Source organism: Notechis scutatus, chromosome 10 (genome assembly GCF_049901735.1).
Source record: "Notechis scutatus isolate UNSWTSFEM ecotype Mainland chromosome 10, rNotScu1.2, whole genome shotgun sequence".
Taxonomy (NCBI): Eukaryota; Metazoa; Chordata; class Lepidosauria; order Squamata; family Elapidae; genus Notechis; species Notechis scutatus.
In genome coordinates, this window is record NC_142018.1 from 17,890,212 (window position 1) to 17,918,026 (window position 27,815).

At 43.7% G+C, this 27,815-nt stretch overlaps 1 protein-coding gene across 4 annotated transcripts; it reads left to right on the forward strand.

Annotated features, from left to right (window-relative positions):
* LAMP2 (lysosome associated membrane protein 2) lies at positions 1-26,805 on the forward strand. Of its 4 annotated transcripts, none has more exons than XM_087972176.1 (9): positions 1-192; positions 5,277-5,392; positions 5,995-6,205; positions 8,302-8,463; positions 11,287-11,513; positions 13,366-13,485; positions 15,994-16,063; positions 18,542-18,709; positions 26,539-26,805. In XM_087972176.1, the coding sequence occupies exons 1-9, from the start codon at positions 111-113 to the stop codon at positions 26,676-26,678; spliced, it is 1,296 nt and encodes a 431-aa protein (XP_087828302.1). In that variant the 5' UTR covers positions 1-110; the 3' UTR covers positions 26,679-26,805. The 4 variants fall into 4 exon arrangements, with proteins under 4 accessions (XP_087828302.1, XP_087828303.1, XP_087828304.1 ...); XM_087972177.1 differs by having other exon boundaries at positions 14-192; positions 25,230-26,805; XM_087972178.1 differs by lacking the exon at positions 26,539-26,805 and adding an exon at positions 21,577-21,754 and having other exon boundaries at positions 14-192.
* The last annotated feature ends 1,010 nt before the right edge of the window (positions 26,806-27,815 follow it).

The window sequence follows — 27,815 nt, forward strand, 5'->3', positions numbered from 1 at the left end:
GGCCACGCCCCCTGGCTTTGGCCATATGACCGGCTTGAGCGAGTTGCGCGGCTCGTCTCGCTGCCGGGATTCCGTTCGTGGCTGCTGCTGGTTCTCCTCGCCGCTTCGGCATGGACCCGCCTCGGCTTCGCTTCCGACCGCCCTTCTTCTCGGGCTGCCTGCTCCTCCTGCCCCTGCTGCTCAACGGCCTGGGTGAGAACCTGGGGGGAGGGAGGCACTTTGGGGGCGGTGGGCTGGCCTGGGGATACAGTTGGGGGGACACCCCCAAAGGTGGAGGGAGCATTCGGGGAGGGGGCTCTCAAATGGGGAGGGAGGGGCCGAAGGTCTCTGGAAAGCAGTGTTTTTTTGGGGGGCTCGGCTGCCCTGGCAATGCCATAAGGGGTGAGACCCCCCTCAACAGGTAGAGAGATCATTCGGGGAGGGGGTATCCCATGGGAAGGAGGGGTGGAAGCAGCGGAGGGTCTTTTGGAAGCAGTTTTTGGGGGTGGGCTGCCCTGGGAATGTGATAAAGGGGTTGACACCCCCAAAGGTGGAGAGAGCATCCGGGGAGGTGGGGGTCTTCCATGGGAGGGGTGGAGGCAGCTAAGAGTCTCTTGGAAGCAGTTTTGGGGGGCTCTGGGCTGCCCTGGGAATGCGATAATCGGATGAGACCCCCAAAAAAAGATGGAGAGCGCACTCAGGGATGGGGGTCTCAAGTGGGAGGGAGGAGCTGGGGTCTCAAGTGGGGAGGCAGGGGCCGAGGGTCCCTTAGAAGCAGTTTTGTGGGGGGCTAGGCTGCCCTGGGAATGCAATGAGGGGTGACACCACCACCCCAAAGATGGAGGAAGCATTGGGGGGGGAGGAATCCCCCATCATAGCAGGGGGTGGAAGCAGCTGAGGGTCTCTTGGAAGGAATTTGGGGGTGGGCTGGGCTGCCCTGGGAATGCGATAAGGGGGTGACACCCTCCAAAGGTAGATCATTCAGGGAGGAGGGAATCCCATGGGGAGGGAGGGGTAGAAGCAGTGGAGGGTCTCCTGGAAGGAGGTTTTTTTTGGGGGGTGGGCTTCCCTGGGAATGTAATCAGGGGGTGACACCACCCCCCAAATATGGAAAGAGTATTCAGGGAGGGGTGTGGAAGTGGCTGAAGGTCTCTTGGAAGCACCCCCAGAAGTAGGGGTCCCGCTTGGGCATACCCTGAAGATGGAGAAAGGGCTGCCTGGGAGGAGAGGTGATGGAGAATTCGGGCATGCTGCCCCCCCCCCCCCCAAAAAAAAATTGAGGGTGGAAACAGAGAGCAAAGGCGGAAGGGAGGGGCGTTAAAAAGTGGGGAAGCTGGAAGTGCAAACAGGAGTAGACATGCCCTAAAAGTGGGAGTGAAGCTCCAAAAACAGAGGTCTCCAAACTTGGCAACTTTAAGACTTGTGGATTTCAACTCCCAGAATTCTGGGAGTTGAAATCCACAAGTCTTAAAGTTGCCAAGTTTGGGGACCCCTGCTCTAAAAGGGATGGTGGAAGGCACCCCGAATTTGGATTCGATGCATGGGATGGGCGGTAGAAGATTCGGAGGTGCCCCCCTCAAATGTTCAGGTGGCGGTAGAGAGGGATGGAGGAGGGCTCCCCTGAAAGTGGGGGGAGGCAATTGCCACACCCTAAAAGTGGGGGTGCACTGGGGAACCCTCCAAATGTTGTGAGTGGATGCCTGGAATAGGGCTGTAGAGCATTCCTGGGTGTCCCTTTCCTCGAATTTGGGGTGGAAAAGATAGAGGGCAACAGAGAAGAATGATCTCGTAAAATGCAACTTAGGCACCCCAAAGTTTGAGAGTGCTTGGATTGTCTCCTCCAAATGAGTTGGTGGTTGGAGGTGAAGAGGATGGAGACTTCGGGGGTACATCCTTAAAAGCTCAGGAGAAGAAGAGCGGAGATCCCATGAAAGGCAGGGAAGCTTCTGAGATGCCTTCAAAAGGTTGTGAGGAGATTGGATGAAGTTGCATCTGAAGTGAGACTCAAGCAGTTGCGTTGTCCTGCTCATAATGGAGGAGTGAACAATGGATGTTAGAGGAGAAACCCCTCCAAAAAGATTGGAAGAGAAGATTAAGAAGATTAGGAACCCACAATATTCTGGGCCACAAGATATTTACAGAACTATATTCTGTCAAGTGGTTGGTTCCACTTCCAAGCTACATTGAAGCCCTGGGAGTTCTTATCTCCTTTCTAAACCACAAACCTGGCCCAACCTTGAGTAGTTTTTGAGGATTAGCCAAAAGAAGTCAGGTGCTATTACTCATCTGAGTTATTACAAACTCAGGGGAAATTATACCTGCTCAAGCAGCCTTACTCAATCTGGCATCCTTCTCTTAGGCTGAAAAGCAAGTATGACTGTCAGGGAATGGAGAAGATAAAGGTGGATTTCTGCTGACTTGCTCTTTTCTTCTTCTGGCTGATATTTTTCAGCTCCCCAGTCCAACTGAGAGTTTTCTGGACATCCTCCACCCACCCAAATCCAGATCCAAATTCTGGCTTGGTTTGTCTTGCCAAGAGCAAAGGGGAGCATGTCAAACTTTGAAGGTCTTCAACACGCAAGTAGGGAGATGGCTGAGTGAGCCTTGTTAAAAAAATAATAATAGGTGTTTCTAGGTTGGAAGAACTTCTCAGAGGTTGGAGAACAAAAAGGCCACAACCGTGGCTTGGATGTGAATATAAAGAGGCTCTTCTGAATCCAGCAGGGGTCAACTTTTGTGACTTGACTTGTTGTGTAAACAAGGCTGTTGTGACATCATCAAAAACTAAAATCCCTCAGTAGTTTACAGTCTCTCCATGTTGTGTATAAGCTCAGCCTTTGATTTCTAGCTGGACTCTGGATCCCACTGCCATTTATGATCCAGTTGTCAATTAGAAATTCAGAGAGAGAATTCCCTATCCTTGAAGGGGAACCTGATCCATCCTTGATTGAGTTCTCAGCGATTGAAACACTGAGGTTCCTAAAACTCATCCAAATCTTTTGAAGTTTTAAGGGTATTGGAACCACAACTCTTCAGCCAGTGTTAGCAGGACACGTTTCTGGGACTTCACCTCCTTTCAGATTTTGATATCAAGTTTAGTGAAGCTTGAAATCAGTTTTTGGACTTGTGGGTTCATGTATGACAGTCAGTCATGGTGACATAATAAATGCATCGCATAGAGAGGCCTTCAGAGGCACTTGGCTACAGATGGAGATATCATAAATTCAAGTCCATTTTAGGCACAAAGCCTTGGGCCAGTCACTTTCTTTCAGCCCTAGGAAAGGAGGCAATGGCGCAAACCCTTAACAGATTAATAGTTAGATTTCAGTTTGGGAATATTTCATGTACCCTTAACAGATAATCAGAGTTGGAAGGGACCTTGTAGGTCATCTAGTCCAACCCCCCACCCAAGTGGGAGACCCTACACCATTTCTGACAAATGGCAGTCCAGTCTCTTCTTAAAAGTCTCAAGTGATGATGCTCCCACAACTTCCGAAGGCAACCCACTTCTGAAAAAACCTTGTCAAGAAAACTGTAGGGATTTGTCCTGTCAACCTCCAAGAATCAGAGATGAATGAAAGAAAAATAAATAAATGGCTGATCTTTACATATAGAACAACTCTGTCCTGCTTTAAAAGAAAGGGGTGTAGTGCCAGTTACATTTTTTGTTGAGTTTTGTAATAGAATTGGAAAGAATTTGGTCTCTGCTTGGTATGAGTTCCTTCTCTGGTCTAGTTGTTTTCCTGTTCAAACTCTGGCATCTTCAGCAATTTCTTCTTGCAATTTCAATGCTTCTCTTAGCCTTCCTGTCTTTAAAAAAAAGTTGTTCTTATTGTATTTGTGTGTCAGGTGGGGAAATGTATCTTGCAAGCCTCACCACATTTGTCCAATTTGAAAGGGGGGGGGGGGCCACATCATTAAAATATAAGATTAATTAGGAGGGAAGGATTTTCAGTTGCAGAGGTTTTAACAGCTGTTAAACCAGCATTTAAACCTGTTTGTTAAGCGCCGTGTCAGGAGTTCTGTCTGGGAAAGACAGGCTGGGACATGTGTGTTGCAATTACATCAAAAATTTACTACCATACTGGAGTGACATCCAGTCAATTAAGTATTGGGTGGCAGAAATAAAATAGGGTTGGGAGACTTCTAAAATATGCACGTGCCCTTGAATTTTCTATCCACCCTCCAAGAAATGTGAGAAGGCAAACATTTGTTTCTATAATAGCATCTTCATCAGCAGTGGTTTTTTTTTTTATAGCTAATGAAGCGTGGGTGTTTTAAATTCATCAGTCTAGATAAAAATCAGCTTTAGGCCAGAATGACTGAAAGATAATTACGGATGTGAAATTTTTCTTCCTGAAGTTTTTTTTTTTTTTCATTAACAAGCGGCTTCTTTCTCTCCTACATTCAAACATAATTATAATCTGAACACAAAGAGAAATGCATTTAAGGGAGAAAGGTGATCGTGACTGTATAAAACGCGGCTTTTATTCTATTTTGCAATTCACACACAACACTTCTATTTAAATGGAAATTAAAACAAATTTAGTTTTCCCCCCCCCACCAGAAATATCCTCGAAGACTGATTCTGATCTCAGATTAAAAATAGATGAGGAATAGATTGGGTCTATTTTGTAAATTTGCTTTTTGCACAATTAATCTTAATCCCCTATACCCGTGATGGTAACCTATGGCATGTGTGCCACAGGTGGCAACGCAGAGCCATTTGTGCCGGCATGCAAGCTACAGGCAAACTTACCTCACCTGGGCATGTGTGTGCCTCACAGCTGATTTTTGGCCAGTTTAAGGCCTTTTTTGGCCTCCCAAGGGCTCGAGGAAGGCTTTTTTTTTTTTTTCCTGAAAATACCGGAAGTGACGAAATGGGGCTATTTTTCAGCCTGCAAAGCCTGCAGAAGCCTTCCTCAAGCCTTTGGGAGGCCGAAAAAGGCCTCAAACGGGCTGAAAATCGGCTGTGAGGTGCAGTGCAGGTAAGGGGGCAGCGTGGATGGGTTGGGATTATGCACCCATGTGTAGGGGGTTTGGGGGGGTGCATTGCCTTCTGGGTGCTGGCATGCAAGTGCGAGCGTGCAAGCCCGCACACAATTTTTGGCACAGAGCCCAAAAAGTTTAGCCACCCCTGCCCTATACCATTCTCAAAAGCCTCCAGTGAGAGAGCACCTACAATTTCTGAAGGCAAGCCTTCCAACAACTAGTTAATTTTTCTCAATTAAATGCAGGGCGGTGGGACATTTTGACATGAATTGTATCACTGGCTTACTGGGCAAACCATTTTCTAGTTGTTTTCCAGACCTACGCGGTAGATTTGGAGGTGAAAGATGACGCTAACATGTCTTGTCTGTTTGCAAAATGGATGGTGAAATTCTCGATAAGTTACGAAGGAACCGATGAATCTGTAAGCATGCCTGGTTTTTATTTTATTTTTGTTTCCCAGTATTTAAGGTACCAATGGGAAAATTGGGGGGGACCTCTACTTCCTGAAAACAGAAGCATCTCAACAGCCCTGTTTGAAAATTGTGTTAAACTACCCAGAGGGCTGCCAAGTCCTTTGGATTTAATTCCCAAAAGGCCTCTGGAGAGAGAGAGAGACGGAAAATGGCTCTCCTAGAGTTCTGGAAGTGCGGAAACTGCCTTGTTCCCTGCTTCCAGAGCCCAGGGGTGGCCTCCCAGAGGCCTGAGGGAAGCCTCCGGATTCTGGGAAAGGCGAAAAATGGCTCTCCTGGAGAGAGCCATTTTTACGGTAGGCCATGCCCACCCAGCAATCGAGCAGAGAAATGATTGTTGGGATTTTTGAATCCCACCCCTGCACCCGTTGCTTCTTGTCCTGTCTTCCGGCGCCTCGGAAACTAGCAGCCCCTCAAATATTAGAAGACTGCTGTCATGTCTCCACCCAACTCAACGTTGACCGTAGATGCTTTCCAGCCAGAGTTCATCAGGGGTCTCACACACATTCAACTTAAAAAAAAGCTCCCGCTTGGTTTGAAATCTTTTTTGCAGAAAACATCTACGTTTATGCTCCCGGAAGACCTGAGCTACATCGGAACCTCTTGTGGGAATGCGACCTCGGGCCCCGTCCTTTCTATTGAGTTTGGGGACGGGAATTCTTGGTCCATTAGCTTCACAAAGACCAAAGAGACTTATCAAGGAGCCATCACCTTTGTCTACAACACCGGAGACTTGATGTTCTTTCCGGATGCTAAAAGGAAAGGTAGGTTTGGAGACTTCAGGTTGCTTTGGTTCTGTCGTGATCGTTCGCCAGCTGAAGGAATGTTGCCTCTTTGAATGGCGCCTCTGAACTTCTCTGGGTGGTTCTGGCAGCTTGGAAATGCCTTTATCCACCATCTTAACAGGGGAAACATCTCAAAAGTGGGATATTAAACATATATCTATATATATAAAAGTGAAATACCATCTCCCACCCTCTGCAGGAAGGGCAGTATCAATCTAACGCATAAACTACTCGTCTTATTCCTGCCGTTGACTCTGAGATATCTACAGGGCTTTCAAAGTCCTTGTTTTGCTCAGTGAAAGTGCCTCAAAATGCCCAAAAAGAAAGAAAGAAAATTGAAAGTTTGAATCCTTCCTACTCTGGGTGGAAATTTGAAGTTATAAAATTCATATCAGCCCAACTCATCCGATTTAGATAATCCTGAATTCATATCTCAAGGCTCCGAGGAGGCCATCAAAAGCAGGAGAAATGATCTTGTAAAAAAATAACTGAGGTGAAACTGGAACTGAATCTTGTGAGGATCATGGACTGCCCCATAACAGTCCCCAGAGGGGAGAATTTTGGTGTCTTTAACATAGTATGAAGTGCTCAGGTTATGTGGAAGAGGTTTTGTCATGAGGAAAAACAGGTGGTGTATTTCCGCCCTCCGAGCTTATTGCAAAACCCAAATGTGGCAAGATTCTCTTGCAAAAAACCCCACGCTTCTTACTCTTCCAACTTCCAGGTTGATTTACTTCTTGCCTTGCCTCTCCTGGAGAACTTAAACTGGCTTGGCCTGAAAGGGAATTTCCTCATTTTATACAAGGAGTGCTAGCAAAAGGGCTGAGCTCAGTTGAGCAAGACTGAGTGGGTGCTTCATTCTTCTTGATCTCCTGTCTTATACTTAAGATGCCACTCCGCCTGTATCTCTTGAGTGAGGTAAAAAGTGAGCTTTCTCCCACCTTCCCTTGCAGTTCTTTGCAACAGATCTTGGCTAGAAAGACATTTCCCCTGGCTGGATTAATCTTGTCACATTAATTGGAATCTTTCCAATTACGGGTTTGCACACCCTGATTGCTAGCTTAAGTTCAAGTGGGGCACCATTGTCTTTCTCGGCCTCCGGAATCCTGCAAGGAATTTTAGGTTTGAAATCTCAAAGGTGCTTTCTCCAAAGGGCAACTGGACTTTCTTGGTTTTTTTTGTTTTTTTTTCCTGGAAAACATTTCGCTCCTCATCCAGGAAGCTTCTTCGGTTCAGAAGAAGCTCACTGAAGTTCATTGGAGAAACGTCTTGGATGAGAAGCAAAACTTTTTTAAAGGGAGGGTGGAAAACAAAGTGTGATGACTCAGGGCGTGGCACAAAGGCAACACATTCAAATAAGCAAGAAGAGTCCCTTTATTAGCTCCAACTTTGTCCTCAATGTCCATGTGTGTTACCTTCGCCTGGAGAAAAACTCTCCCAGGAACAGTCTTTAAGTGGAGGAAATTCAGTCCAAAAACAAAGCACATACAAACTGTAACTAGAAATCCAAATAAACCACGCTGCAGTAATTAACTTGACTGGGCAGGAGAAGGAATTGCAGACTTGACAGGCCATCCAAACACACATAGCTGGGAAGACACCAGGAACCCAGATAAGCCATACCAGACAAGTTGCTGTGTGCAGCTTCCCTTTTTAAACAGTGTGTTCCCAGCTGCAGCTAATGAAGGGAATCAGGGCCCTTTCCTCTCCAGTAAGCCACACAACCCACATTGCTCCCTTCTCTGTTCCTCCCTGCATGCCCTAGGATGAAGAGAGGGTGGTCCTCTTGGGTCTTCCTCTCCCTTGCTCTACCTCTCCCTGCTCTGCCCAGGGGGACTTTGCCCTTCCCCAGTTTCTTCCACAGCCAATGGAGCCACACTCTCACTCCCTGTCAGCTGCTTGGCCTCCCCCTCCGAATCAGATTCCAACAGGGGCACGACACACAGAAAATCCAAAGCATCTTTGGGATAGGCATGATCTGGATGATCGAGAATTCTCCGTAGACATTTAGGTTGATATATTTGCAAGCCTCAGCTGGCAGCCTTGGCCTCTCAAACTTCTGGATTTCTTTACAGAACGAATAACCGTTATGGCCAATTTTCCTGCCAACCCAGTTCCGCTAAATACGGCCTTTAGTTGTGACACTGAAGACACGGTGAAAAGCGGCGATGTCACCCAGACGTTCCAGAGTGTGACGCTGCAAGCTTTCCTTCAAGACGGACGCTTGAGTAGCCAGAGTGAGTAGCCCAAGAGTACTCGACGGGTTTGCAAACTGCCCAGCGCCCACGTTGGAAAAAAGTAAACCCTTCCTTGTCCCGAGAATCGAGGTGTTCCGTTGGACGCTCGTGAATAGGGGGTTCTTTCTAGCAAGAGACATGTTTCCCTTCAAGCAGGGGGTGAAGAACAATAGCTCTTTTATGACTTGGGCTATAACTCCCAGAATTCCTGAGCCCAGCTATTCTGGCTCAGGAATTCTGGGAGTTGAAGTCCACAAGTCATAAAGGGAGCCATCTTTGCCTTAAAGGCTGCATTTATGGGACTGATATCAGTGTTGGCCTCACCATGGGCTAATGAGATGGTCACCTTGAGCAGAAGATGAGGAGATAGTAGCACAGGGTTAAGAGAAGGGAACCAGCAGCCACAAGACCAGTTTCTTCTAAGCTAGGTTGTGATTTTGTCATTAAATAAATATTCAACTGCCACTCTATAAAACCATTGGATGTGGCATGGAGAAGGGTCAGCATCATCTCACCGTAGAGATCTCAGATTGGCCAATGTCTATGGTGTTATCTTTGGCTCCTGGGACGAACGTTTCATGATCCTTTTTTTAGATGACTCACCTGGTCTGTGGACGCCCATGAAAACATTGCAACATAATTGAACATCCATAAAGGGACACGGTGGCTCAGTGGCTAAGACGCTGAGCTTGTCGATCAGAAAAGGTTGGCAGTTCGAGTCCCTAGCGCCACATAACAGAGTGAGCTCCCGTTACTTGTCCCAGCTTCTGCCAATCTAGCAGTTCAAAAGCATGTAAAAAATGCAAGTAGAAAAATAGGGACCCCTTTGGTGGGAAGGGAACAGCGTTCCGTGCGCCTTCAGCGTTTACTCATGCCGGCCACATGACCACGGAGATGTCTTCGGACAGCGCTGGCTCTTCTTTGGTTTTGTAACGCAGATGAGCAGCGCCCCCTAGAGCCAGAAATGGCTAGCATGTATGTGCGAGGGGAACTTTTATATTTACCTTGAACATTTGACTTCGGTTCCCATTATCCCCAGGAGGTTTTCCAAAGTTTGAGGGAAATTACAGTAGGGTCAGAGCTTCCAATGGGAAAAATATTGAGTTTCATAGTATACAGGTAGGCCTCAGCTTATAAATATTTGTTTAATGACCACTCGGAGTTGTAATGGCACTGAAAAAAGTGACACCCATTTTTAACATGGCCGCTGCAGCATCTCTATCATTACGTGATCAAAATGCAGGCGCTTGGCGTGTATTTATTATAAATACACGCATATTTATGACATGTTCAATGTCCCGGGATCTTGGGATCCCCTTGTGCGGCTTGAGCAAAGTCAACAAGGAAGCCAGATTCACCTAATGGCCATATTGCTAACAATTGTACTCATTCCCTTAACAACTGTGGTAAGAAAAGGTCATAAAATGGGAGGCGAAACTCGCTCAGCAGCTGCCTCGCATAAGAACAGATATTTCTAGCTCAGGTTTTTTTTTTGGTTGGGGATTTTACCTGAAATTTACAGTGAAGAAAAAAACCATATTTAATTATACCTATATTAACAGCAGCTAGAATTGTATTTGCTCAAAATTGGAAAAATGAAAAAAAAAATCCGACAGAGGAAGAGTTGATTATAAAAAATATTTGAATGTGCAGAAATGAACAGATTAACCATGGCAATTAAAGAACAAGAAGAAACGGAATATTCTATGATATGGGATTTATTTTATAAAAGGTTGGAAAAATAATGAAAAGTTAAAATGATTATAAGACAAAATGTATTAAGGTTATTACAATGATAAGATAAATAAGGATGAGTCATTTTTTAATATGAATGTAACTGCGATATTATAGTAAGAAATGTATATTAAATGTGAATATGTTTAAAATATATGTACCCAGATGACACACTGTGGAATTGAAAGGTTAGAGTAGAGTAGAGTAGAGTAGAGTAGAGTAGATAGAACAGAGCAGAACAGAACAGAACAGAACAGAACAACAGAATTCTTTATTGGCCAAGTGTGATTGGACACACAAGGAATTTGTCTTGGTGCATATGCTCTCAGTGTACATAAAAGAAAAGAGACATTTGTCAAGAGTCAAGAATCATCAGGTACAACACTTAATGATGGTCATAGGGTACAATAAGCAATCAAATCATACTAGGAAACAGTCCATATAAATTGTAAGGATACAAGCGACAAAGTTACAGTCATACAGTCACAAGTGGGAGGGGATGGGTGATAAGGAGTGATGAGAAGATTAATAGTAATGCAGACTTTGTAAATAGTTGGACAGTGTTGAGGGAATTATTTGTTTAGCAGAGTGATGGAGTTCGGGGGAAAACTGTCTTTGTGTCTAGTTATTCTGATGTGCAGTGCTCTATGGCATCGTTTTGAGGGTAGGAGTTGAAACAGTTTATGTGCGGGACGTAAGGGGTCTGTAGATATTTTCACAGCCCTCTTTTTGACTTGTACAGTATGTACAGGACCTCGATGGAAGGCAGGTTGGTAGTAATGGTTTTTTCTGCAGTCCTAATTACTCTCTGAAGTCTGTGTCTGTCCTGTTAGGTTGCAGAACCAAACCAGACAGTTATAGAGGTGCTGATGACAGATTCAATAATTCCTCTGTAGAACTGGATCAGCGGCTCCTTGGATATGTTGCGAAATAAAATAAAAATGTATTCCCCCCAAAAAAAGATATTTCGAGCTCAGTTATGGTTGTAAGTTGAGGACTACCTATACTGTGACGGATACAAACTTAAGTGTCCTAAACTAAAGAATGGGCTCCTGTTTCAAATTTCTCTGTCTTATTTTCTCCTCTCAGAGACTCTCTGTGATAATGACGCGACCGCGTCCACCGTTCCTGCGGCCAGCAAATCCATCCCCCTGGCCGCCACCACCGGTACCTCAGAGTCAAATGCCACCGAAGCACCATCTTCTCCCACCATCCAACCGGAGGAGAAACCTGCCTCAGGAAGCTACACGGTCAAATCTGGCCCAGTTACCTGCATTTTGGCAAACATGGGTTTGCAGCTGAACGTCACCCAACAGGTTTAACACATATACTGTCTTGCTTCTTCCTTGGGCAATTGTGGAGTGTTGTGTCACAGCGTTTGAGGCTAATGGCGTCTTACCACAAGGAGATAGAGGAGCTGGCAATCTCTGGGTTTGACTTTTTAACCCCAGTTTTGAGGTTCTCTGAAAGCTTCTCACGAGGAGGTGGCTGAAATTGGGTGGAATATTGCATTAGAAGAGTGGATCTTTCTCCTTTTTATGCTAAAGTTAGAAAAGGAGCGTAGAAAACTTTAATCCTATCCCTAGGGGAAGAAACTGAAAGACTCGTGTTAATCCAGCCCTGGATATTGGCATTAAAAGAAGATTTAAAGAATACAAATTCAGTGTTCTCAGCTGCCAAGAGAATCCTTGCTCTGACCTGACCATTAACAGTTGTATAAAAACAAATTAAAAACTGGATTTTTCAACCCTTTTTTCCTTCCATTTACTATCCTTGCTTGGTTCAAAGACAGGAGCAGGCCAGAGCAGGGAGTTAATTTGTAAACGATTGCTAATTAATGCCCTTTGTTTCAAACCATGCATTCGCCGATTGGTTTTGCTGATTGCACACCAAGCCAGAGCTGCAGTTCAGGTTAAGCATGCAAAAGTTATTAAGGGCACAAATAAAAAGAGCTTTGGTAGCTTTTGGGTGCCCAGCTCACGAGTAGAGGAAGCGTAAATTTTCCCAAATCTCGCCTGTAATGTCTGGGCATCCTGATTCCTTGAGACTATAAGGCGCCTTGCTGATTAATTATGGATGATAGAAGAATAAAATTATTTTAAATCAGTAAGCAAAGGCAACCACAGCTTGGAGGAACGCCCTCCTTTTAGAAATGACTTCCATATTTTTTTTCTCAGGGCAAAAGGTTCTTTTTTTTTTTTTTTTTTACCTCGGCTTAATTTGAGTTAATTTTTTGAAAAGTTGGCCGGGTTGATATTTTAATAGAATCTTTATGGTGACATGCTTTGTTTCTTGGTTCTGGCATTGCCCTTAGCCATTGTGCACCTTTTAAAACAGGCTTGGCTGTCTGAGGAATTCTGGGAGTTGAAGTCCACAAGTCTTAAAGTAAGCAAGGTTGGAGACCCCCTATTTTAAAATAAGGTGGGATGTGGGTTTTGGAAAAGATTTTGAGTTCCCCAGATGTCTAAGGAGATTCTCCAGGTCATGGTTGTCCCAAAGGTGCTTTTTTTTTTTAAAAAAAAGAGGCAACTGGACTTTCTGGTTTTTATTTGAAGACGTTTCGCTTCTCATCCCAGAAGCTTCTTCGGCTCTGAGTTCCCCAGAGCAGGGGGTCTCCAACCTGGGCAACTTTAAGGCTTTTGTGTCAGGATTCTTGCAGTTACCCCCAATTAAATCATGAGTCTCGAGCCAAACTTCCAAAACTTCAAAAGGATTTATTGGGAGTTAACATGCCCGGCTCTGCCTGGGTGTAGCCGACTCTGAGACACATCATTCATTGTCACCCTTGACCCTGGTTTTCCTCCCACCCCCTGGGTGTATCGTAATTCATATTCTCCAATGGGACACATCCATAGCCAAGAGTCATCAATCAGGCTCTCCAGTTAGAATTTTGCATGGCAGAAACTTCATTCACCTATTACTATCTTTGAAAAACTATTTATGGAATGCACTTTCGGTTTCCAAGCTGCCACACTGGGCCTTCCCACTCATGAGAGATGTGTACGGTGAGACAGAATCATCCCGCTTCTGTTGGTCAGCCAGGATTAGCCCTGGAGATAATTTTATGAGCTTCAAAGCAAAGATATTTGTGGGTGGAGATTTAAAAAAAAACAAACAGAAGAAACTCACCTTTAAAAGGGCTAAAATGCTTCTGTTTTTTTTTTCCAGACTCCCATGATAAGCAACTTTAATCCAAACAACACGGTGGCCTCTGGTAATTGTGGCAAGACAACCGCTGTGCTTCGGTTGAGTGACGGAAACACTAAAGTTGATTTCCTGTTTGCTGTGGTGAGTAGCAATCAGACTTATATACTGCTTTGTGGTGATTTTACAGCCCTCTCTGAGCAGTTTACAGAGTCAGCCTCTTGGCCCCCCAACAGTCTGGGCCTTCATTTTACTGACCTCGGAAGGATGGAAGGCTGAGTCAACCTTGAGTCAGTCAGGATTGAACTGCTAGCAGTGAGCAGAATTAGCCTGCAATACTACATTCTAATCACTGCGCCACCATAGCTGTTCCTCCCTCCCCCCTCCATTTCCTTCCTTCCCACTTAGCACTACCTCTTAAACTTATATACAGCTTTATAGTGCTTTCCAGCCCTTTCTAAACAGTTTACAGAGTCAGCCTCTTGGCCCCCAATAATCTGGGTCCTCATTTCCCCCCTCCCCCACGGAAGGATGGAGGGCTGAGTCAACCTTGAGCTGGGATGGATGGAGGGATGGATAGGGAAAGAAGGAAAGGAAAGGAAAGGAAAGGAAAGGAAAGGAAAGGAAGGAGGGAGTCAGGAAACGAAGGGAATAGAAGGGGAGGGAGGAAAATAGCCATAGCACTTAGACTTATATATCACTTTACAGTACTTTACAGCCCTCTCTAAGCGGTTTACAGAGTCAGCCTATTGCCCCCAACAATCCGGGTCCTCAATTTATTGACCTTGGAAGGATGGAAGGCTGAGTCAGCTTTGAGCTGGGATGGATGGATGGATAGGGAAGGGAAGGGAAGGAAAGAGGGAGGCAGTGAAGGAAGGGAGGCAAGGAAGGAAGGAAGGAAAATAGTTAAGTTTACTTCCCTGCCGTCGGGGGGGGTGGGGGGGGGGGGGGGGGGGGGGGGGGGGGGGGGGGGGGGGGGGGGGGGGGGGGGGGGGGGGGGGGAGGGGGGGGGGGGGGGGTGGGGGGGGGGGGGGGGGGGGGGGGGGGTTGGGGGGGGGGGGGGGGGGGTGGGGGGGGGGGGGGGGGGGGGGGGGGGGTTTCACTTTACAACTTTAAATTAAATGTCATCTACAGTGTACATTATGACTATGAAAATAAACACAAACACCCATCCTCCACATTCTATACATTGAATTGTAAACCCCTGATATTGCATGAATATTGCACTACACAGTAGAATTCAACAGAGTCACTGCCCTGGGATAGAAGCTGTCCTTGTTTTTATTATCCTGTACCGTCTGCCAGATGGTAATAGTAAGGAAAAATAGCAATAGCCCTTAGACTCACATACTGTTTCACGGTGCTTTCCAGCCCTCTCTAAGCGGTTTACAGAGTCAGCTTATTGCTCCCAACAATCTGGGTCCTCATTTTATCGACCTCGGAAGGACGAAAGGCTGAGTCAACCTGAAGCCTGGTGAGAAGCCAAGTTGCAGGCAGCCAGCAGGCCGCAGAAGTAGCCTGCAGTAATGCACTCTAACCACTGCACCACCAAGGCTCACCACTGGGGCATCTACCAGTTGATGCACCGATTTTATTTATTTAGGTTTTATTTTCCCCTTGCAAATCGATTTACCCTTTCCTGATAAAACGAGAGAAAGCAAGGGAAGCCTTTTCAAGTTTTTGCTGGAGGAAGAAAAGAAGTTCCCCACCAGTTTTTTTCCAGAATTATTGCTTCAGCCTTAAATGCAGCCACTGCAGGACCATTTTACAGTCTTTCAAAATTGGATCGCTTTCATCAAACCGTGAATTAACAGCCCATTGCAGTATCAGATTACACCCAGCAGCACTGAGATATCCAATTGGGACTTCAGTCTGTTAGGCATTTGTTACATCTACTTCCATGCTAAAGGCATTTGAGTAGGTTGCCTGCTAGGAGCTTGACACCCAAAGTGTCATTTTTCATGGAATGAAAGGGAGGAAAAACGATCCGGTGCAATCAATGAAATTCTGTTGAAACAAAAATGGGATTTATTTTTCCCTGCTCCGCTTTTCAGAGAATTAAGGGTGCTGTAATTCCACCCTCTTTCCCCAGAATAAATAAATAAATTACCATTGTACGGTATGTTTGTGCTGTTAGGAGTAGTGCGGTGGCCAAGAGGTAGAGCTCTCGTCTCGCAATCAGGAGGCTGTGAGTTCGATCCTAGGTAGGAGGTAGGTATTTCTCTCACTGGGCGCGAGGAGAATATATCTGCTGAACAAAACTCCTCATTGGTGACAGGAAGGGCATCCGGCACCAGAATAAATAAATAAATAAATATAATTGAACGGTATGTTTGTGCTGTTAGGAGTGGTGCAGTGGCCTAGAAATGGAGCTCACAATTGCCTCACAATTAGGAGGCTGTGAGTTCAATCCTAGGTAGTAGGTTGGGCACAATGAGAATGTATCCACTGAACAAAACTCCGCATTGGCGACAGGAAGGGCACCTGGCCAGTAAAACACCCTGCTAGCTCCATTCAGTTGCCTAGATTCCACCCCGCAAGGGATTATGGGGTCGTTAAATGTTCGTGCTATTAGGTTTCCCCTGAAAAGTATTCTCGGTAAAAGTATGTCCGTTGTATATGTGTTAATTGGTGTTTCGTTTTGTGAAACAGAAAAATTCGACCTCTTCAGAAAAATTCTATCTGAAAGGAGTGGATATCACTGTGGCGGATTCACCAAATGGTAAGAGAGGTTTGGTCACTGGCAGCCTACTGCAGGTAGTCCTCAACTTACAACCGTTCGTTTAGTGACCATTGGAAGTTACAATGGCGTTGAAAGAAAAGGGACTTACGGCCCTTTTTCAAACTTACGACCGCTTGCAGCGTCTCCACTGTCGGGTGATCAAAATTCAGGCGCTTGGCAACCGACTCGTATTTACGACGGTCTCAGTGTCCCTGGGAGGGTCACAAGATCCTCTCAGATTCACTTAACAACCAGGTTACTCACTTAACAACTACAGTGATTCCCTTAAACAACTGTGGCAAGAAAGGTCATAAAATGGATCCAAACTCGCTTAAAAGGTGTCTCGCTTAACAGAGATTTTGGGGCTCCACACGACAGCCGTACGTTGAGGACTACCCTGTAGAATGTTTTTGCTTTGTGTTTTGAACAAGAGGTTTCTGTCAGCCCACCTGTCCATAAAAGGGGCTGACTTTTTATAATTTGTGTCAGGATTCTGGCAGTTACCCCGCATTTAAATCATGAGTGTCAAACCAAACTTCCAAAATTTCAAAAGGATTTATTGGGAGTTAACATGTCCAGCATTGCCTGGGCGTAGCCAACTCTGAGACATATCATTCATTGTCACCCTTGACCCTGGTTTTCCTCCCACCCCCCTGGGTGTATCATAATTCATATTCTCCAATGGGACCCATCCATAGCCCAGAATCATCAATCATGCTCTCCAGTTAGAATTTGTGATGACCCAGGGATACAAAATAAACACAGTCACAAAAACAGGTGAAGCCCCTTTTATTCCTTCACTTTGCTTCCAAGCTCCAAATATCCTTGACTGGAGACAAAAAAAAAACTCCCCCACAAACAATTACGGAAAGGAGGAAATGCCATTTAAACTAAAAATGCCTATAAATTATAAAGAGTAAAAACAACCCAAACCACACTGAAGCAATTAAGGGAACCAGGCAAGATAAGGGCTTGAAGACGTCCACAGATATCGGAACACACACTGGGAAGGACGCCAAACTCAGAGAGGAACGACAGACTAGAGATATTTCCACGCTTTGTTTCCAGCACTGGCCCATACGCATGTCCGTCCTTTTAACCAGTTCTCACAGCTGCAGCCCATGAAGAGGATCAAGGCCCTCTCCTCCCCCTGTAGACCATGCCATTCATGTCTCTCCCGTAACCTCTCCTCCCTGTGTGCCCTAGGATGGAGAAGAGATGGCCTGGGTCTTCCTCGGACTGCCCAGCCGGCCTCTGCTCTTCCCCAGGCTCCTCCACAACCTCTCCACTCCCTGTCGGCCGTTCCTCCTCTCCCTCGGAGTCGGTCTCCAACAGGGGCATGACAGAATTTTGCAGTGGCAGAAACTTCAGTCACCTAGTTACTATCTTTGAAAAACTATTTACGGAATGCAGTTTCGGTTTGCAAGCTGCTGCACTGCTCTCCCTTCCCTTTCTGTTGGTAGCTCTAAAAAGACCATAGAAATATGTTATGAGTTGACAGTTTGCACTTCTTTAACGAAAAATATTTTGCAAGAAATCCTCCAACAGAGAACGGCACAAACTTTTGTCAGGATATTGACTCTGAGAAGGATATGGTTAACTGTCTTTCCTCACCCAGTTCCTAAGGTCAATGAGTCACCAGCAAAACAGAAAACCAAGAATTAGGTTGGTTGGAGAAAGTAAACATCACTTGAAATTGTTTCCCAAAAGGCACCCCCAGCAAAAATGCCTTTTTGTTTTTGTTTTCAGTGCTTCATTTGACTCTGGTTTCTTAGAGATCTGTTTGGTGCCTTTCTTTTAATAAGCAGACAATGGTTACTTAATAATGACGCAAACAAAACACAAGTGGTTGGTTGCTTAAATGTGTATCAAGCAACTCAGTTAGCCATGGACAATATATTGAGCAACTCATATGCATTTGAACAAAAAAGAAGCGGTTAGAGGTGTTTATTGAATAAAACAACTCCCTAGAAACATGACCAGGTTATCTGAGAATCTTTTTCCTTGACTCTGTTTTTTTTTTACAGTGGACAACCAGAAATGCATAAACCCCCCTCTTGCAAAACTGGTGTATGGTAAAATATAGCACCCGCTATTGTATAAAGAAAGCAGGTGGTTAAATATAGAGAGAGCCACTTTGATCTAAGGGTTGTAACAAGCTAGAAAGCCAAAGGCTGTCCCACCTTAGGCATGAAAGCCAGCTGGGTGACTTTGGGCCAATCTCCAGGAGACAGTGAATTCTACTGTCGCCTTAAACCTGAAAGCCAGTTGGGTGACTTTGGGACCAATCCTCTCTCAGTGCAACTCACCTGACAGGGTGGTTATTGTGGGGGAAAATAAAAGGAAGGAGTATTTAATTTCTTTGCTGCTTTTTAATTGTTTATCTTAAAAAAATAAAGCCGGGATATAAAATTTAAAATAAATGAAAACAACACATTATTGCCAGCCAAGCTCATCTACCATCTTGTTCCTCTTCAGCTACCATTTCGGCCTCAAATCACACCCTCAACAACTGGGAAACCACCATGGGGAACTCATACCTGTGCCGAAAAGAAGAATCGATCCTGGTGAGCCCTGGCTATAAAATAAACATCTTTGATTTAAAGATCCAGCCATTTGAAGTGGAAGAAGGGCAATTTTCAGCAGGTAAGAAGAAAAAAGCCAAGGAAGATTTAGGACTCTTCCATCTAAAGATTCAAGGGACAAATGTCTATGCAGATTATTATTCATCCAGGTCATGGTTGACATTTTTTTGTTTGTTTGTTCAAGAGGCAACTGGACTTTCTGGTTTTTTTCTTTTGAAGACATTTTGCTTCTCATCCAAGGAGCTTCTTCAGCTCTGACCGGATGGTGGGGAATGGAAGGATTGATACTCCTTGCAGACAGCTGGTCATTTGCATCCTTTTAGCAAGTCATTGAGGCCTCTTGGAGGTTTATCTGTGTCCTCAGGGCCACCTGGGTGGTGCAAATGAGAGTGGAGCCTTCTTAGAACTGCTTGAAAGGACTGTGTTGTAGACTGGAGATAGATGATGTTGTATCCCTGTCCCTCTGTTGAGAGAGGGATGTTCGATTTTGATCTAGATGACCTCTTTGACCCCTCTTTCTAGCCAGCGATGCTCTCTATCCAAAATGCGGACTTTGCTGTCTTCAAAAGAGAGCGACCTTTTGTCTTTTAAATGCAGAACCTAGTCCAGATGAGTTGGTTTTCCTATGTTGTGCCATGCATTTATTCCATTCCCCACCATCCGGTCAGAGCTGAAGAAGCTTCTTGGACGAGAAGCCAAACGTCTTCAAAGAAAAACCAAGAAAGTCCAGTTGCCTCTTGGGTTGGGAGGGAAGCACCTTTGGGACATCGAAGGGACAATCCAATGTGGAAACACCTAATCCTCAGCTTACAACCAAAACCAGAGCCAAATTTCTCTCGCTAAGGAGGCCGTTGTTCAAGAGAGTCGAGCCCGATTTTGCAACCTTTTTTGCCTCACTGACTTTGCTTGTTTAGAAGCCTCCTGGGAAGGCCGCAAGTGGCCATCACATCACCCCAGGACGCTGCAATCCTCACAAATACGTGCCGGTTGCCAAGCGACCACATTTTGATCATATTCTGGGGGTTCTGTGACAGTCGTACGTGCGAGAACCCGTTCTGAGCCTCTGTTTTCAAAATCGTGGTTGTAACTTCAAAATGGCGGCTGAAGGAATGGTTGTAATTTCAGGATGGCTTCCAGTCCCCGAATTGCATGAGCCAGAATGGTTATTGCTAGAGAATAGGTAAAACTAACAATAACAATAAGAGTTTATGCTGTGACAACAGCTTTGGGGTATATATTGAAAGAGGAGTGCATTTCATAAAGGGTAGAGAAACTGATATATCTCATAGAAAACCGTAGCCGGTTCCTTTAAAAATCAAGATTTCTGCTGTGAAAATACTTGGGGTCAATTTTCAAAGAATGTTCAAGTACACTTATGTCCCTTTTCTCAAAACGTTGAATATCTTTAAAAAAAAAAAAACTTAAGAACTTCTGACTCTTGAGCCTCTTCATCTTAAAACAAATTTATCTTAAGATAAACATACTTGTAAATGCTATAAAGGTAGTTTTGTGTTGAATTAAGTTTATTTTGAATGTCTCATAATCATCTTTTTTGGAGCCAAAACTTTTCAGATGATGAACAGGACTGAGAGAAGATTGACTTGAAGCCTGGATTGGCCTCTTAATCTAAATTTTTGATCATTTTTTCCCCCACCATTCTTTTAACCCAACAAATGTTCAGGGTTTTTTAAATATGTATATATATGTGTGTGTGTGTGTGTTATGAAAGTTGCATCACCTTTAAGCATCTATGGAAAATTTTAACCTAAAAGCTGGTAAGTTGGCATGCAAGAAAGCCAGAATATTCCCAAGATACTTGCGGAAGCAACCCCGTAACTTAGAAAACGATGTCAGATTTCACGAGGTTTTGATGTCCTCATGATAAGAGCATATAAAACTGCTAGCCGGAATGCCAACATCTTGAGGGAGAAACCATGATATTAAAAGAAAAGTTAATGAAGAGTTCTGGTGGAATTTTAGCCATTTTTGAGATTCTGGCCAGATTTAATTTCAATCATTGGCAAAAAGGCCATCTTGACGTCTTCCAAATTGGTCATCTGTTCTTTTTTTTTTTTTTTTTTTTCTCAATTCCCATGGAAAATGTTATGAAGGCATCTCTTAAGATGAATTCTCTAAATTAGGTTTGTAATGTCTGCGTGAAGACCGACTCTCTAGGTTCTCTTTTCAGCAAACATCTTTTGATTTGCATTCTTTCTTTTTGTCACCCCCTTTCTCATCTACAGCGGGAGAATGTTTGCAGGATGATGACACTGTTCTAATCCCAATTGTAGTTGGAGCTGCCCTTGCGGGCTTGGTTGTCATAATAGTGACCACTTACTTAATTGGCCGAAGGAAAACTTACGCTGGCTATCAAACCCTGTAGGGCCTGGTGGTTTGACTGTTCTTCGATCTTAAAAGCCCGTTTCCCACATGGAAGCCAACTGTGTAAAACTTGTGAGATTCTATTTAAAAACGGGGAGCTCCTTCTCCCATGAAACACAACCAACAACTGATCTCATCTCATTGTAAGAAGGACTTGCAAACTGCGTCGGAGAGCTTAGGAATGGCCAAACTCAGACCTGAAATGAAACTTTTAAAACTTGAAATAGGGTTAATGTAGAGCTGTACCAGTCAGTCAGTAAATAAGTAATTCTTGAAAAGAGGGTTAGTTTTAACCAGGGTCCATTTAGGTTGTTAAAGCAATAGGAGTGCAAATCAAAGCATTTGCTAATTCTATGTTGTGTACAAACGATGGTTAACCTAGGTGCCATAACAACTGTAACCTGGGAATCTAGGCCTATCTACAAAGTTGTTTTCTTTCAGCATATGACGTCAAACAAATCCATTGGGTTAACTACTTCAGCCTGAATAAGCTTAATGCATTCTTTTTTCTTTCTCTCTCTCTCTCTCTCTTTATCAATTTGATAGCAGTGACTAATTCCGAAACTCCATTTGGCTCTTTGAGACTTAAAATAACACAATAGCAACATTTTTAAATATTGGAGGAGTGGGTATCCCTGGATACTTACATGTATGGTATTCAGCTTTGTTCGGGGTATTTTCCCACGTCATTATAGTTGTGCTTTTAAAGTTGTAGCAACGTTTGGCAGAATCTCATCTGCCGTCATCAGGCTTCTGTATAAGCAGAACACAATACAGAAGCCTGATGATAGCAGAAGATTCTGCCAAAGCGTTGCTACAACTTAAAAGCACAACATAATGCGTTGAAAACTTGCGCAGAATCTCATCTGCCATCATCAGGCTTCTGTATTGTGTTAATCTGTGATACTGTATACTCACAGATGAACACTATACAGAAGCCTGATGATGGCAGATGAGATTCTGCCGAAACATTGCTACAACTTTAAAAGCACAACTACAATGACGTGGGAAAATACCCGAACAAAGCTGAATGCCATACATGTAAGTACCCGCGAAAACTTAAGAAAATATATACACAGAGAGAGAGAGAGAGAGAGAAACATTGTCGTTTTAAGTATCCTTAGTTTGCATAGGAGATGTCCGAGGATTTAAATTCCTCTTCAGCTGAAGGACTTGCTTATTATGAGCTGGGTGCAAATAGAAGACAGGCATTGTTTAAAGAAAAAACAGTTTGCACTTTTTGTATTTGCAGCTATGTGTAAATGGATCTGAGGATCTTAGCCTCAGAAAGTTGTTCCTTTGAAGTGCCTGTAGAATGTTAGCGCATAAATTCCCATTGTAAGCCTTCTTAACAAAAACAACATGCAAAGGGCTACTGTTTAAGGTTTTATTTTTTTCTGATGATAATGCAAAGGCCACAAAAGATTGTTAAGCCAACCTCATAGCAGTGGGCTTCTCTGCCAGTTAAACCACTTTCACAACTGGATCTTAAAGGTGCTTTCAGTGTACTAAAACTCCCTACTTTACAAACAATTAAGTGAGCAGTAGCTCTATAATGATGCCTATTCTAAAAATGAAGAGGATAAAGTAATCCTACCCTTAGTTTAATGCAGGGGTCTTCAAACTTGACAGTTTTAAGACTTGTGGACTTCAACTTCCAGAATTCCTCCTCCAGACATGTTAGCTTGGGAATTCTGGGAGTTGAAGTCCACAAGTCTTACACTTGCCAAGTTTGAAGACCCTTAGTTTAATATCTTGCTTTTCTCCTTAATGTGCAACCGTAATTAAGGTTGTACTTAAATAACTCTTGCACTACTCTGTGGATTCAACAGCTCTTTGTGTATGTGTGTGTTGGTTAACAAGTACCAGTTAGTATATTTGTCAAATCGTTATTTATATGCTACCGTAGATATTTACAAAGACTGAACCAAGCATGTACTTTCACTTGAAAATATATCAATGCCTCTGTTGAATTTGCACCCAACGAAAAGTCTGAACAATAGAGTAACCGGCGTGTGTCAGTTCTGATAAATGTCTGCTTTTAACTGTTGGAGCAACTATGGTCTTTACTATGTTTGTACTTCTGTGTAGGAATTTGACTGTTTGCACATAGTTCTCTAATAAAAATTTCTCCTGTTCATGAGGAAATTTGGTGATGCTTAATTGAAAACCTTTCTCTAGAAAAAGCAGTCTTTGAAGACAATTTGCCCGTGTTTCAACTGGAATCTTTTAGCACTCTGCATCAGAAAATTGTTTATTATTATTGTTTATTGTCTGTCATGAGTCTCACTTTGGCTAAGGTGTCTTTTTAATGTAAGCCATTATTTTTCTCAAACTTGGCAACTTTAAGACGTGGATTTCAACACCCAGAATCCTCCAGCCAATGTTCTGAATTCTGGGAGTTGAAGTCCGTACCTTAAAGCATTCTGGGAGTTGAAGTCCGCACATCTTAAAGCCTTCTGGGAGTTGAAGTCCACACATCTTAAAGAATTTTGGGAGTTGAAATCCACACATCTTAAAGCATTCTGGGAGTTGAAGTCCACATATCTTAAAGAATTCTGGGAGCTGTAGTCCGCACATCTTACAGTTGCCCTGGTTGAGAGACACCTGTATAGGGAGCCGGTTCTTGTCACCTTCTTAACAAATTACACACAAATCCTCAACCAAGCACTACCTCCTATCAGGGAAGCTGCCAATACTGAAACTTAAAGCATTGACAAGTCTGACTTCATTAGAATGTCCGCTCTGTGATTGTAAGGTTGGAATTCACTGGTCACCTGGCTTATCACCCAAGTGGCCCAGAGGAGGCCTTGTTGCCGATGCGAGCCAGCTGCCAGATCATTCCTATCATGTTTTGGACAATAGGGGGCAGATGTGTATAACAGCCGATCTCCACTATTGATAGAACAAGATTAGATCCTAGGACAGGAGTCTGCAAACTTAACAACTTTAAAATTTGTGGACTTCAACTCTCAGAATTCCTCAGCTAGTCATGCTGGCTGGATCTGAAGTCCACACGTCTTAAAGTTGCCAAGTTTGGAGACTCCTGTCCTAGGAAGTCTCCCTTTAAAAGTTGTGGGGTTTTGTTGTGATCAGTTTGGGCAGAGACAGAAGCCAGCTTTAAGCATTTCCCAAGGTAGACATATCAATACAAGGAAATGCTTTTCTGTCTTATTCTGGTCGACCACAATCACAGATGTAAATGCAAGCACTCATTGGATGTGAAAGGCCTGTGTAGCACCCTCCAATGATTTTTCAAACTCAGTCAATTAAGATGTCTGGACTTCAATTACCAGAATTTAGAATATACAGTTCATCTGGAGATATATATCTTTGCTCCAACGAAACATACATTAACCAAGTAGACATTAGTTGGAGACTTGGAGATGGTGCTCTTCGGTTCCATGCATTAAGCCATCGTGGTTAGTTTAGTTGTCATTTGGTCTATTGGGCAAAGCCAATCATTGGAGCTTATTCTGCTCCTCGTGATGAGAGTCATAGAATTATTGTTACCAAAGCAAATGGCGCTGGTTATTCACCTAAATGACTAAATAAATGGAAATATTAGCCAAGGAGGAAAAAGAGGGATTCATTTGAGATGTCTAGAGAGATTTCCTGGAGATTTTGCTTTATCAGTTATACTGCAAAATGATTTTCTTGAATAAACCACAGTGGCCCGGTTTATTATTAAGCCACAAATTGGTTTCCCAACCACCATGGCTGGAGAATTCCTGCTGGAGAAAGAATATTGCTTCCTTGTTTTGATTTCCAGTTCTCTAGGAACATCTGGAGCAATGTGGTGGACGAGAGAGTTGGTCTTTCCTTACTGAGTCTCGACAACCACAGATCCCAATGTGAACATCCTCCAAATTGTAGTTCTTGAGATCCCAGAATTTCAATCAGATGTCATATTGGCTGGGAATTGAGTTTTATATCTCTTAGAGGGGCATCTAGTTACCTTAACATGTTCCATAAGCTTGGACTGTTGTTGAGCTCATTAGGTCTACAAGAAGCTCTCTTGGCCAAAGTGTCTGAGGGCTTTGCAAGCGGGGAGATCTGCTTTGCTTTGTGGTTTGTGTTGGACAAGCAAAACATGGGTGAGCTGCCTTTGGCAACACGGTTGGGCCAGAGGCCAGAATGATGTTCTCTTCCAAAGAAGTCACCTGCTTAACTGTGTTTATCACCCTTTCTCCATCCAGCTGAAGATTGCATTCCATCAGGGGACAACTTCTTCGTGCCACTCCTGATGTCAGTAGCCTTGGTAGGCTTAGTTTGGCTGGTGGTGATGGCATATTGTACTAAAATTCGGCATCGTGCTGGCTATAGACAGATCTAGTGGCGAAAAACCGATGCAGGGTGAAGCCTTCCCTTTTCAAACTGCCAAGGAAGAAGGATTGGTGTTAATTTCTCACACGTGTTTGTTCCTTTTCAAAAAAAAAAAAAATTGCACAAAAGAACTGCTCTACCAACAGAAAGACGTTGAGGTTAACAGTCGTTGGATTGGTGACTTATGTTCAGCTTAGAAGAGACTCCTGAATTTGGATTTAAGCCAATAGAAGCATAGAAAGGACCTACCCATTTTGGGGTGATTTAAAGGCGGCCAACACTGTAACTTTAACATGTTCAGCATCATTTTGAAAGAAGAATGACACTAAATTATACTAAAGAAATTCAAGAAAAAAAGAGATACATGCTTCCAAACAGTTGGGTTTTTTTTTTTTCATACTATGCTAGTGCTTTGCACCCTTATGAAAAAGCTGTGTTGTTGAAATGGGGTGTTTTTGTAAAACGTTGATGTCACAAAAGCATTTTTGAGGGTGTTGAAATATCCTGTGTTTGTTTTCTCTGCTGCTTCGGTTAAACCACCTTGCAAAGACACCAGCCAGAATTGCAAACCCATGCAAAAGTTTGACCTTCTTGCTATATATATATATATATGGAGAATGTGTGTGTGTGTGTGTGGAACCAGAAAGTGTTGGCGTTCCTAAACCCAAGATCTTGACTCGGTGTTGACTCTGCCTGAAATGTGAACCAGATTTTTGAACAGGGCAGCTGGATTCACATGTTACGAAGCCATGGCTTAATACAATAGCTACCCAGTCATCATAATAGTAAGCCAACAACTTGGTTTAGCCAGCCACATGGGATCAGGCTGGGATGGATGGCGGGGGGGGGTTTAACCATTCTGGACATAGTTAGATCATTCCTATCTTCCCACAAGATCAGCTACAAAGAAGTGCAAATTAGCAATTGTGCAAGTTAAGAGAGGGACTCCTCTAATTAGCCCTGTCTGGTAAGTGTTCATTTGGGAAACTTGGTAAATCAGGAAGACAGCTTAAGAGCCAAATGGTTAAGACCAACCCACCAACCCTTACCCAACATAAATTAAATTTAAGTATAGTGCTATTTACGCTTCTGCTAATTTACCTGCCAATACTTGCTTTGATCGCTAACTAACCTTCTGTCTCTTGTTTTGTTTTGTTTTTTCCCTCATCTTTATCTCTGCAGCTGAAGAATGTAGAAGTTCTGATATTCTCTATGTCATCCCTATTGTGCTGGGTGTGGTAACTGGTGTCTTGGTTATTGTTGGCTTTGTGGTTTTTATGGTTTCCAAACACAAGGGTCAAGTGGATTATAACCCTGTGTAAATCTCCCTTCCCTTTTTCCCTCCTTCCCTTCCTCTTTTTCCTCCTCAGTCCATTTTCTTCCTTTTATTTTTCCCTCTGCATTTACTCGGATGTTCTTTTTGAAATTAAAAACAGGAAAAAAAAAAAACTATCCACTTCGTTGAGAGTATTTTGGACTTGTTATGCTGTGGGATGAGCTACACAGGGTGTGTGTGTGTGCATGTGTGTGTGTGTGTGTGTATACTTAAGTTTTCGCGGGTACTTACATGTATGGTATTCAGCTTTGTTCGGGTATTTTCCCACGTCATTATAGTTGTGCTTTTAAAGTTGTAGCAACTTTACAGACAAACACAATACAGAAGCCTGATGATGGCAGATGAGATTCTGCCAAAACGTTGCTACAACTTTAAAAGCACAACTATAATGACGTGGGAAAATACCCGAACAAAGCTGAATACCATACATGTAAGTACCCGCAAAAACTTAAGAAAACAAATATGTATGTATGTATGTATGTAATCTTGCATTTAATCTTCCTAAGGAAGATTAATAATCTTCCTAAGGAAACGCTTCGTTTGTGGTGGTGCCTGAAAATAAAAGCGCCTACCTTCTCAAATGCGTTTTTCACGGGTCTTTCTCACATGCTGGGAACTCTGATCCTACCACATCCAGCAGCTCTAGATTGAGAAAGCCTGCTTTGAACAAATAGGAAGCCGAGATCAACAAACCCCAGGTAGCCGTGAACTGGGGAAAGCTGTCTTAGGAAGGCATTGCCATTTTTTGTTCTACTATGACTGGAAACTCCTGAATTGCTGCATTTTGGAATTCTGTTATCGTGCAGGGGGAGAAAAAAGCTCAAATCTTTACTGAAAGTGGAGTCCAAAAAGTTGGTTATATCTGGAAGAAGTGGTGCTTTACTGTCCCACAAAGATTTGCGGCAAGAACTCTGAAAGCCGGGTGAAGGGATTAAGTAAAGTTTTTAAAAAGCAGGAATTCAAAAGAACTTCCTAGCCCCTCAGATTTCCAATGTGGGAATCCTAATCTTGGTATACCCGAAGAGCCAGTTGGGTCTAATGGTTAAGACATCGGGCTAGAAACCAGGAGATGGTGAGTTCTAGCCCTGCTTTAGCCAGCAAAGCTGGTGAAGTGACTTTGGCC